At 42.8% G+C, this 12,753-nt stretch overlaps 1 protein-coding gene across 1 annotated transcript in view; it reads right to left on the reverse strand.

The window, feature by feature from the left end:
- Window positions 1-318: 318 nt before the first annotated feature.
- Window positions 319-12,753, reverse strand: part of Lpcat2 (lysophosphatidylcholine acyltransferase 2) — a 62,872-nt gene continuing 50,437 nt past the window's right edge. Inside the window, 3 exon segments of the mRNA NM_001271344.1 lie at window positions 319-788; window positions 4,493-4,628; window positions 8,821-8,919. Coding sequence (NP_001258273.1) covers window positions 604-788; window positions 4,493-4,628; window positions 8,821-8,919 — 420 coding nt within the window. The 3' untranslated portion in view covers window positions 319-603.

The following is a 12,753-nucleotide window of genomic DNA, read 5'->3' on the forward strand; positions in this document are numbered from 1 at the left end:
ACCGTTCCCCTCAATAAGGCAATTCCCAGCCTGTGGTCCACTGCAATCATCTTTAAAACATGGTCCCTTCCACTCCGAGGGTGTGAAAGGATCCACTGTCCTCCCCATGCATTTTAAAGAGACCTGCTACCCAGATGCAAGCCAAGGGGAGTGTGCACTCAGGAAACTGAAATACAAAATTCTGCAGGGCCTTCCAGATTCCTATCCTTGCTTCCAGAAAGGGAAGGGATTAGAGAAAACACACATTATTACATGGGACATGGCTGAAAGTTGTCTGTACTGCTAAACACAGGGTGTCGATTAATGCGGACTAGCACAGAGAAAGACCAATGGATTTATTATGAAAATTAAACTGAAAAATTCATTAAAAATATACAGCACTTATCATCAGTCAACGCAACCAGTAGAGCACAAGGTAAAACGAAAGGAACTTTCTGGATGTAGGCAGGTTAATAAAAAACGTTTTAGGAAGAAAATATGTCATTTTAGTAAATTTTAAAAAAAAAAGAGCTTTCTATTTTGAGCAACATTCGTGGATAAGCACATTCACAGTGTTGTCGACGAACCTTTCCCGTATCACCATCCGTCACTGGGAACACTAGTTCAGTCAACCTTTTTGCCTGAGGTACCCTCCTCATGGCTCTCGGGGCTCACTTTATTACTAGCAACAGAGGGAGCTGTCTGGACGTCTTCTGGCAGTGAAAACACATGGCATGTCTGGAGGTCTAAATATGTTGTAAATATCTTGGCATATTCTGGGTGCTTCAGAGCAAAACTTTTGAATTCCTCTAGAAGAGAGAAAAAAGATCAACAAATTAGGTTTTTGTTTGTTTGTTTGTTTGTTTGTTTTGGCATGACAGAACTTCACAAAGTACCTTAGTCATGTCACCATTGCAGAACCCTGTTACGCAACTCAAAACCCTGCCCATGGGAATACAGACAGTTCAGCTGCTCTGGAAGAGTCTTTCCGACATTTAGTCAAGTTGAAGATACCTATTTTTCCCCCGTCTTTATTAGTTTGGGTATTTCTTATTTACATTTCAATTGTTATTCCCCTTCCCAGTTTCCAGGCCAACATCTCCCTAGCCCCTCCCCCTCCCCTTCTTTATGGGTGTTCCCCTCCCCATCCTCCCCCCATTACCGCCCTCCCCCAATCACGTTCACTGGGGGTTCAGCCTTGGCAGGACCCAGGGCTTCCCCTTACACTGGTACCCTTACTAGGCTATTCATTGCTACCTATGAGGTCAGAGTCCAGGGTCAGTCCATGTATAGTCTTTGGGTAGTGGCTTAGTCCCTGGAAGCTCTGGTTCTTGGCATTGTTGTTCATATGGGGTCTCGAGCCCCTTCAAGCGAAGATACCTATTTCTAATGGCTTACTAATTCTACTCAGAGGTGCAAGCCGGAAGAAACTGAAACTTGTACCTGGGAGACAGGTAGGAAAAATGTTCACAGCACAGCAATGCCACTCATAATAGAGGGGGAAAGAAAACGGTTCAGAAGCTGTGAATACAACTGTGGCACATGCATGGAGCACAAGGAACTCAATGCCGGTGAATGAGCGATGTGGGTGAGTCTGGGACAATGTGGCGGAGTGGAAAAGGGCCAGGTACAAAGAGACACAGATTCTAAGAGCTCATTTCGAGATACACACTTTTGTGGCAAAATGATGATGTAAAAAGCAAGGCGGAGACTCCGTTCTGAGTAGGGAAGAGGCTGTGGCCATGAAGGGCCCTGAGGGAGTCCTGGGAGCTCTGGAAAAGCGCCTTGCGTCTTTTGAATGGTAACCACACAGGTGTTTCCTTCATAACATTTGCCCTCTATTTCATTTTCTATGGGTTTTTTTTTATTGTTGTTGTTGTTTGTTTGTTTTGTTTTGTTATTGTAAATCTGTCATCCAGGACTATCTGTGCTAGATTCTAATGGAATTCTTACCCTTAACTCTTAGGTAGAAAGATGCAGTCTTGACAAACTGAGCCCAATTTATAATCAATAATGTCTAGAAAGTACGTTTAATAATTACATTCCAAGAGCCCTGAGTCCCGGCTCTTTTACATATCAATGTTGCAGTTTTGGGAGCTGAGATAAAAATATGGATTTATCAATGAAGATTTCAATCTCAAATGTCCAATGAGCTTGAGTTTCCAAAATACAGGACTGTCCTTAGTTTTAAAGCTTCTTTCTCATTTTCAGTCTATTTCAGTGATGAGAAGAACATAAATGACTTCTAAGACAGACCTGGGAAGACGAGGGGTGACTTACTAAAACGAAGCAATACTTTTAAGACTTGGGCTTTGTTCAAAGGATTGAGGACCTTATATGAGTGACACTAATATGCATGCGTATTACATGCGTGTCAGGCATGGTGGTGCATGCCTTTAACGCCAGCACTTGGGAGACATAAGCAGGTACAGCTCAGTGGGTTCTAAGCTTCCTAGGGCTACACTGTAAGACTCTGTCTTAAAACAAACACTATCTCAGTTTTTAGAAGTGCTGGGAAGTAACTATAAGTAGAATTAATTGGGCCATTGATTTGACAACAGAAAACCAAGAATGCTAACAATTTAAACAATCGTGTTCTTACCCCATGTCAACATTTATTTTTAAAAATACTTAAATACCTCAATTTTTAATTTAGACTTACATACATTAGAGGAGGGGGGAGCTTCTAGGTATTCTGAAAGGGAAAATGTTGAACTGAAAAAACCAGAAGGCTGGCCACTGGTTCTGGCTACCAGATCAGCATATTGCCTATGTCCCAGTGGATAGTCCAACATCCATGTGCTTATGTGCACCACTAATTGGACTCAGTGAGAGGAAGTAACATTGGAAAGAAGATGTACTGAGAGGACCTGGAAGGAGTTAGAGAAGGAACATGAGAGTTGAGTATGATCAACGACTATATATGGGGCTAGAGAGATGGCTCAGTGGTTAAGAGCGCTCGTCCTTACAGAGGACCTGGGTTTGACTCCCAGCACCCACAGGGCAGCTCACAATCGTCCTTAAGGCCAGTACCAAGAGATCCACTGCCCTCCTCTGACTTCCATGAGAAACCTGATATGCACATGGTGCACCAATTTCCACACAAGTAAAAAACTCATACACATATATAAATCTAAACGAACACACAAACAAAATAATGTAGCCTAATTCTCTAAAGATGATTTAAGCTGGCAAAGGATGGCCACCATTATTTTCCAATGAAACACATCATCAGAATCTGGTAGTCTAGGGGCTACAGAGATGTCTCAGTGGTTCCCAAGACTCACATGACAACCATCTATAACACCAGTTCCAGGGGACCTGATGCCCTCTTCTGGCCTCCGTGGGCTCCTGCGTGTATGGGATGCACATAACCTCACACATTAAACTCACATATTTTATAAACAAATATAGAAATAATTAAGTTTTAAAAGCCATTGGTATTTAGAGTAATAGAGTGTTACAGGAGCAAATGAAAAAAATTTAGTTCACATGAGTTTTTGAAGACTTCTTTAAAAAAATGAACTCAATACATTCATGGCCCTCTGTACATACCGATGACATGGGCAGCCAAAGTAGCAGTAACTAAACACAGAGTAAAGGGAATATTTGATCTGCGTCTCCCATCCCACGGGCATTCAAAAGCTTGGAGCTCTGTGGACACTGTCAGGGCAGTACAATTAGGCAGTCGGAGAACCCTCCAGCCAGACGGGAAGCTTGTGGGAGGTAAGACAGCCTGCCATCCAGCACCACATCAAAGCAAACAGGAAACAATCACTTAGGCCTCTCTGCACAGTGATGTGTTTTAAAGACTACCCTGGAAAAGAAAGTGATTCACCACCCCTGTTTTGATATATGGTCTTGAGCCATCAGGATGAAAGAGAAGTTAATGCTTAGGTCTGTATCTAAACCATAGGATGGAGGGAAAGGATGTAGGAGAAGCTAATGTATGGGTCTGTATCTAAACCATAGGCCACTTTTTGTGATGGTCACCTCCTCATGAGGAATTGCTACAGGATGAAGAAGACAAAAGCTGTCCACATTCACATAAATCACCTATTAAATATCAGCAAACGGCCTCTATTCCCATCAGAGCCTTGGTCCATAGCCCTCCACCACCGCAGCTGACTAGCTCACACAGGGCAGCCTAAGTCACACTCAAGGGAGATATAAAAGGATCTGAGGTGCAGTCAATAGGGCAGGTTCTACAGCCAGACTCTTAGAAGTTGAATCTGGTCCTGATGATCTTCAGGTAGACAGTCTTGAGAAAATTACTTAAATCCCCTGTTCTTTACCAAACACAGACGTGAAAACAGGAAACGATTGTAGAAGTTTTTATACACAAAACATAAAAGAGTATCTAGCATGTCAATAATTACCACCATGACAATGTTACCATCAGTGCCGTCATTGCTATTACCAAAGGTTAGCCCAGGGAAAACTCACCCATCTGGTTCTCAAATCATAGCCTAGATGCTCTCTTAGTAAAGGGGCCTTGGGGTCGCCTACTCACCGTAGGAAACAGAGTCCCCTTGGGCAATTTCTCTGAAGAGCCCAGAAACATTAAGGTCAGGCACTCCGAGAGAAGCCTGCAGAATGGTGCAAAACTCTTCCTCCGTGATGTAGCCGTCCTCATCAACATCAAAGAGCTGCAAAGGGAAAGGCACACAGGGATAGAGCCCTGAAGCACATGGTACTGAACTGTACTGGAAAGTAAAGTCTTTAATAGTGGAAACAGTTATCGTATGATATAGAACTATGTATGTATGCAACATAACATATATACATGATTTGTATATAACACATACACACATATGGAGAGGGAGGGGTGTTCTTTGCCACTTTTATAATATTTAGAAACTTACAGCAGTTTGGCCTTGGAAAGAGACTGAACTAGAATAGGGGCGGTGCCAACAGTGCATACTAAAAGACATGGGAGACCTGGAGGGACACGATGAATCATACTCAGATAAGTCTACAAAGGCATTTCAGAGAAGCTCTCATGACAGTTGGCTCTCCTGGCGTAAAGAGAGATCCCCACAAGATAAAAGGAATGGCAGGTGAGTCCCTGGGGCTTATGTTGGAGACGTAAGAACCAGGTTTTGGTGGGTGCATATGCCCCACCTAATCCTGGAAAGGGGAGGGGTGTGATCACATGTATTATGAAGCAGAGTGTGTAGGACGGGGTGGAGGCAGGAGACTGCTAAGGCTACAGGCCAGGAAACTAACCAAGTCTGGAGTGAACAGGTCGAGCAGGAAGGGTAGAGTTTGTAAGCGGGATTTGCAGAAAGCGTTGGTAGCAATGGGAGGGAGCCAAAGAGCTGATGCTTTCCAGTTAGGTAACGGTGGAAAACAGCTATAAGAATTACTGCCAGATGAGACCAAGAGTTGGATATAGAAAATTAAATTTGAGTTAGAAGTGCCAAGAGTAAGAAATAAAAATCAGATACGAGCTCAAGAGACTGACGAGGCTCCAGGTAGAGATCCAGGAAAGAACTGAAGGCATGTGTGCGTACAGCCTATCTGGTGAGAAGAACAGAGTACAGGCACAGCCCTGAACAGCCACCACTGAGATGTGTGGGCCGAAAGAAGCAAGACCTAGAAGCAGTCAGACGAATGCATGTCTTCAAAAGCTAACAGGAGGTTTTAAGAACAGAAGACAGCGAGACTTGACAGTGATAACAGGCACCAGACTACAGAGTCATAGAAAAACCAAGAAGAACAAAATAGTTGATAGATTTGATAATTAGGAACGAGAAGCTTTCGAGAACCAAAAGGGAGCGGGTAACAAGACAGACAAAGCAACAGCAAGACAGACAAGTGACACGAGCATCACTAAGAGCTTATAGAATCAAGGGCGAGAGGCAGTGAACCAATTTAGGCATGAAAGGTGGTTATTATATTTATAGGTAGAAAAAGGGCCATGGACTGGGGAGGTAAGAAGTCGGGCAGCGTCAGAGGGATAAAGATGGATAATGAATAATCAAAATCCTGTCTGCCTATTAAGAACTTTAAATTAGAACTCATTCTCAGAACTCATTAATGAGAACTGATCAACGGCATTCATCTCCCTCTTCACCTATTAATCCTTAATGCTCCCAATAGTACTGTGGCCAATGGGTGCCACTGTCAGCTAGACGTGTGGCAGCTGAAGCCCGGTGAAGGTAAGCGGTTCTGCCCCAGGCCACACAGCCTGCAAGGGGCAGAGCTGGCTTTCAAAAGCTGGTGGTCAGTACCAAAAAGCCCAGAGGTTGAAATCTCTACTTTAGATCAAACCTTATATCAGAGACAGAGAAAAACCTAGTGTTGGGAAGGTCTGAGAATCATGGGAGGAGGTATAAATGAATACTGAAAGTTAGTGAGTGAAAAAATCTGTAGTTCAAAGTTGGGATTTGTTACCCCAAGATTCCGGGAAAACAGGCTTCTGGCCCGTTTCCTGGGTTAAACTTTTAACTGGAGGGTGGGGTGTGAAGGTGTAGACCACAGGATCCTTATGTATCTTGGACTTCAAACAGTAATGGCCAGGACTTGGTAGCATTGGCTCTAACTCTCCTTCAGCCATCCAGCCTTTAATGAGTCTCTTCACGCTACCTCAACAGTCTAACGGCTTGGCACAGTTGCTTGTCTCACTTCCCTGTTCTTTCTCTTCACAAGGTCCATCCTGCACCTTCCTTCTTCTATACTGACTCTTGGCCACAGCTACCTTAGATCCTTCTTGATTTCCTTCCCGTACTAAGAGCCTCCAATCATCTCTGCAGCTAATTCACAGATCTCTGATAAATCCCAGCCTGGACTCTGGTAGAAAGCTTGACAGCCAGCTTCCTTAGGGGAATGATAATTTCTCATCTATGGTAAAAAAAACACCATAGGACCCCTAATGAAACAACCCTGCACCTCCTATTAAGCCTGTGGCCCAAAACCTTTCAGACCACCCTGGATGTAAAATATGAAGTGTTCATTCACTTAAACTATAGGGCTTAAGAAAGCGTACAGGACTGTTCCTATAGCCAGGACCTCTGGTCTGGTCTGGTTGAGTGCCTTCTGCATGGCTTCATCCCTGGCCCATAACAACTAACAATTTTGTCAGTCAGCCAGAGTTGATCCCCTTGCTTGCAACTAAAACCCTCTTCGATTCTACCTGTATAGTTCGACATGAAGAGGAAATAAAAGATAGGAAGTTAGCTGTAATGTGGCATACCACAGAGAAGGATGAGGTAGGATTCTATGTACTATCAAAGCACATTACCAACTGAAAAGGAAAAAGGAAACATTAAAATATTCCCAAAACATAAAACAAATTTAAAAGGAAGCTTAAAATAACCAGTGTGAGCTTGGCCTAGTGGTCCCAATGCTCGAGGGACTGAGATAGAAGTACTCCAAGTTTCAGCCAGCCTGGGCTGCAGAGTGAGACCTTTTCTTGGTTAAAAAATATAGATAAATGAATAATTAGATCGATGAATAAAAGTCAATGTGCAGCATGACCCCTGCCATAGGAAAAAATGGGCTAATTTTAGATGTAAGTTTTCCTTTCTTTCCTGCTCCATCTTCAAACCAAGGTCTGAGCTGGTCAAGATTTCATGACTTCTTTAAAAACAGTAATTACAGTGATTAAGGTCCAACTTTTCCATTGGTCTTTCATTGGCAAACCAAGGGTGACCATTTGCTCAGCTAAACATGTAATTACACACATGATCCCAAAACAGAAACAGAGATGTCTGGATTGGAATAAGTTAGCATTCTGTGTCATTTTAGATTTTTTTGGTGAATCAGTCTAAAAGCTGAAGGTTTGAAACTTTGGGGAAGTGTCCGGCCCATGCATTATGTCCATCTTCTGAGCTCCAACCAGCGGGATTCTCTATGTCCTGTTTCTCTCAGTTTAAAGCACACACATGCTAGCACACATGGAGTCCCAAAGGGCCATCTCTTGTGCCTTAAACCATGAAAAAGGAGTCTTGACCCCAGAGTTTTTCTTGACCATAGAGGCAGAGAAAGGCTTGTTGGAGCCACAGTGTGATCTCTGTCTTTGAGAAAACCAGGGAGAGAGGAAGACGAGATGGGAGAGAAGGCTTTCATGATACATGGAAGCAGGAGCTTTCGCTGTACAATCAATGAATTGGGAAGACCAGTTGGGAGATAACCCCACAGACTTAGAACTCAAAGGAAAGGCCACAAGGAAATGCTGGCAGATGAAGCATGTCCACTGTCAAGAAGACGTGTGCACTTTGGCATACAGTGTGTATGAGTGGCATGTGCCGTCTGCATCTTCACAGTATGCATTTTCCTCAAACTTTCCGAGGGATGAGAGAGATTTTTTTTTAACCTCCTAATTTGGATCCCTGCAGTGAAAAAATGTTGAATACTACAGCAAGATTGGCAGGATAGAAACGTGGGACCTGTATGATGATGTTAGCCTGATGTCACCAGGCAAAATAAACTCCAGCACCAAAATGTCACTTAAACCGTCTGACAGATGCAAAAATCAGGACAGATCAGAACTTTCTAGATGAATTAGGATAAGGGGCAAGGAGTGGTATTCATTTATAAATCTTACTCCAGGGCTTTAAAAAAAGGGCCTGAAAAGAAATAACATTAATTTGTTAAATCGCCCGTTCTTCAGTCTTGCCATTCGGACCTCAGCTGCTTCCATTTTTGCTTAAATGGATGCTTGTGTTTCCTTTATTCTCAGTAGCAATTCACTTAATTGCATTACCCTTCCAAACATGTCACAGCAGATCTATAAACTCAGGGGACAGATTCACTGATTTTTTTCCGAATAATGGAGTTAGAGTCAACACATATTTGCAGGGCCCATGGAGATGCGGTCAGTGGGCTTGGCAGTACCTTAAATGCCACCTGGATGATGTCTTCTGTGTTGGCAGGGTTGCACAAGACAGCCAAGCCGATCACGTACTCCCGGAAGTCAATACTGCCGTCGTTATTCTGTGAGAAGAAAGCAACCGGTTACTTAGTGTTAATCGCACCAAAGAGGCCAAGTACCAGCATGCTGTGTAGCACAGGAGGGAGCATCATGCACTGGGCCCCTGTGAAGAGAAGTGACCTGAGAAGGACCGCAAGGGAAAGGCTACCCACTCCCCATTTCGAGAGGCAGGACATGTTACATCCAATAATAACCATAAATACTTACCACTGAGGCCATGTCAAGTGACCCACTGACACTCAGTGTGGATTCCTAAGTTCAGAATGGCTTTGATGAGAACCCTTCAGGAAGGTAGGGACTAGGGCTTTAAATAAAGCACTGGGTCCATGGTGAAAATGGTCCTGCCAAGATGGCCAGCATCAGAGGATTCCCAAAAGGTCCTGGAAGGTTAATAAACAACAAACCCACAGAAAATGAAAGTGAAAGGAAAAGAGGGAAACCGAGGCAGTGATCAAGCTGCGTTATTTTGTTCTTTCTGGCTTAATGTGAATAAACCGTGAGCACCTGTGGCATACCAAACAACCCCTCGAGAATTTCTGGTCCCAGAATTCTATACTTTGAACCCAATGAAAACCAAACATAATTAGCATGATACAATTCAGAAGGGGTATCGTGATGACAACAGAGAACGAAGGGTAGATGGTCCTACCCCAAGCTGATCTACACATTAGGTATCAAGAGAACGAGTGCTTGAGATAAAGAGGAAGTAAAGAGCTAGGCTTGATGGTGCCCACTTTAATGCCAGTACTCAGGAGGCAGAGGCAAGTGCAACTCTGTGATTTTGAGGCCGGCCTGGTCTACAGATCAAGTTCTGGACCAGCCTTGCTACAAAGTGAAATCCTGTCTCAAATCAAGAAGAAAATGGAGGAGGATGTAAAAGTAACTCTGTTCTCCTGCTCTAATTGTTGTCTCGGAGGTTCACTGCCTCCGTCTGCTAACCCAGGCCTAATCCTGGAAGCTTTGAGCCTCCATACAATCTTATTGAGGCTTAGAATGTTATTAGCCTCTGAGACATACTAACGAGAAAGCTCACCCTTTCTAGTTCTATCTGAACTCTGTTGGCTGCTTTAACTCGGCTGTTAATACCACCCCCAAACTCCTCTCCAAGCTGACTGATTCAATTTGGCTTCTTTCTAGGCCTCCAGTGGACTGCTAACTCTGGCAATTTGTTCTAACCTTCTGGCCCTGGCTCATTCTGTCTTCACCTGTGTCTAGCTTGTTTTTTCTTTGCAACCTGTCTGTACAGATCTCCCAGTAAAACAGTCTCCTTCTTTTTCTGAGCAGCTCTCTTTTAAATAGCCTCTCTTTTTCTCTCTGTTCTCATGAGAAATCAGCATGTCCTACTCTGTCAAGTCTTTTCTCTGATTCTTCACTTTGTCTGAAGGCATTACTTTCAAACATATAGCTTCTTTCTACAAACTAACTTTACCTCCATTGTTTGGGATCAAAGGGATGTACTGAAGGTGTGTGCTAAGGCTGAACCACACCATAACTAGAAACAGGTTTTTCCGGTAAACAAGACAATCTCAGGGTTCACAGTCTGATCAAATATCCTGCAACAGGAGGAGAGGTAGGTCAGAACATGAGTAAGGACTCAAGGAAGAGAGAACAGACACAGAGGAAACAGGGAAATGAGATGGAGAAGGGGGAAGAAGGTTGAAGAGGAAGAGAAGGTATTTAAGCACCATGAGGAGGATCCCAGAGTGGGAACCATTTTGGCAATACAACCTCAAGTGGTGAATCTCCTGATAAACAGGGACAAGGCCAGAGCGATCCTTAATCTCATAGATTAACAAGGGACACTTGGCATGGACATGCATGCAGTCTTTAACGACACACAATCAGCAGATGCACTTAAAAGGGGGAGCCTATAAAAGCCCCCGAAACGTTGGGTGATTCTTTGTGAGCACATTTTTTAAGGGAGAATTTCAGTTGTTTCTTGATAGCCAAGCCCTCAAAAGGTCAAATCACTTTCCTTATAATATTTCATCTTACTGCAGGGTAGAAACTAAAAGGAATAATAAACTTAATTTCCCCTTCCCAGCAGAAAAAGCAGAAACATGTACTTTCGAGATTTCCCCCAAGTATTAGTGTTTATTTCTAAGACAAAACCGAAAGTCATCCAGCCTCTCTATTTGTCCAGAAACAATCTTGAGGACAACTATTTTTAAAAGCGTCAACTTTATGGCTGCGTAAGCGATACCTGGCTGGAGGCAGCTAGTTTAAGTGTCTAACTGGTACCTTGTGACACCAGGTAGTCACTGCCACAGCGAACGTCTGTATGTCACCACCACAGGAGCATCACAGAACACAGCGTTTTAAGGAGTGCAACACGCCTTTGCGCGTCCATAGTTAGTTCTTTACGTACAGTGTACAGAGGTTTTAATGAGTCTCAGACTCTGAGGAGCTTCTTGAATGACAGCAGAGTGGCTCTACATAGATAAGGTTCTTACACAACTGATGCTCACTGACCAATACAGGAAACGTAGATGATCAATCCTCACTACACCATCAACCCTAGGTGGAACCCAGGTGAAGCGCCGCAGAAATGTGGCAGATCTTTCCTACAACCATGAGCCATGGAACAAGGCAATACGCTGGAGCCGACATTCTCATTAGTCTACGATGGCTAAGCACCCTTCGGTGCGCCTGTTTATTTTTTTATTGGTATAATTACATCAGGGCAAACTCTTGAGTCACATGAAAAAGGATGTGTAATTTTTCTTTCTAGTAATATGGAGGAGGAAAAAATCAAGATGGAAATCACTTGGAGAGATTATTTTGATTAATATACTACTGAGGCTCTTAATCCATGATAATAAAATTAAGAACTGGAAGAAATTGTAGAAACTACTAATGAAGCCCACACATGCATTTCATTTCGAGTTAATAAAACCCACTGTTTCTATAACGACAATTAAATTTAAGTAGCTTGACCAGCAGTCATTCAAATCTAACTAAGAGCTTGGTAAAGTATACTTTTAAATGGACAAAAGTTATGTAACTTGTATATGTTATATATAACATATATAATAATTTATATAACATATAATAATACGTGTATATATAAAACATATTTTTAATTTTTATATATTGAATTTAATTTGTGACTTATATTGTTCCATAAATCTATGTTGGTTTTCTTTAAACTTCCCCAGGAAGAATTATAAATTTAATAGCACCTAGCCTTAAAATTTACTTCAGAGCTACATTTAAGTGAAGAAATAAACCTTTTAATGGAAGGTTCTAGTCATTTCTCCACATCCTTTGCCAAGCAGAGCTGAGGAATAGTCCAGACTTGGCACCAAGGAGTCACATGGAGGCCTTGCAGAAAGAATTGTGGCCAAGCTTCAATGAGCTCCAGCTGTGGACTTCTTCCTTTTCCTGGAGGTCAGCAGGATCGAACAGGCAGAGTACGGGAGGAGTCTCGGTGAGCCCAGTCACCCAGCACCTTTTACTTGCTTCCAGGAAAGTCTAGGTAAGTCATTCTTAGATCAGCTGTTTAAAATCTCAGGAGGGGCCTACAGAGACCAGTGTAGTTAAGAGCTCTTATTGCTGACTACCCAGGTCCAACTTCCAGTACACAAAGGGCAGCTCATAACTGTCTATAACTCCAGTCCAAGGGGATTGAATGCTCTATTCTGGCCTCTGCAGGCATGGTACACACATGGCACATAGACCTAAACACAGGCAAAACATTCATACACGTCAAGATAAAATCTTAGGAGGACTAAATGGCTGGATTCTCAGGTATTGGTTCTTCTGGGCTGTTTCAGAGCTTAACTTATTTAATTTTTTTTTCATTTAGAATCAGATTTTTTAAATAAGGTTTTCAA

Source organism: Rattus norvegicus, chromosome 19, assembly GCF_021556685.1.
Source record: "Rattus norvegicus strain SHRSP/BbbUtx chromosome 19, alternate assembly SHRSP_T2T, whole genome shotgun sequence".
In the NCBI taxonomy this organism is placed as follows: Eukaryota; Metazoa; Chordata; class Mammalia; order Rodentia; family Muridae; genus Rattus; species Rattus norvegicus.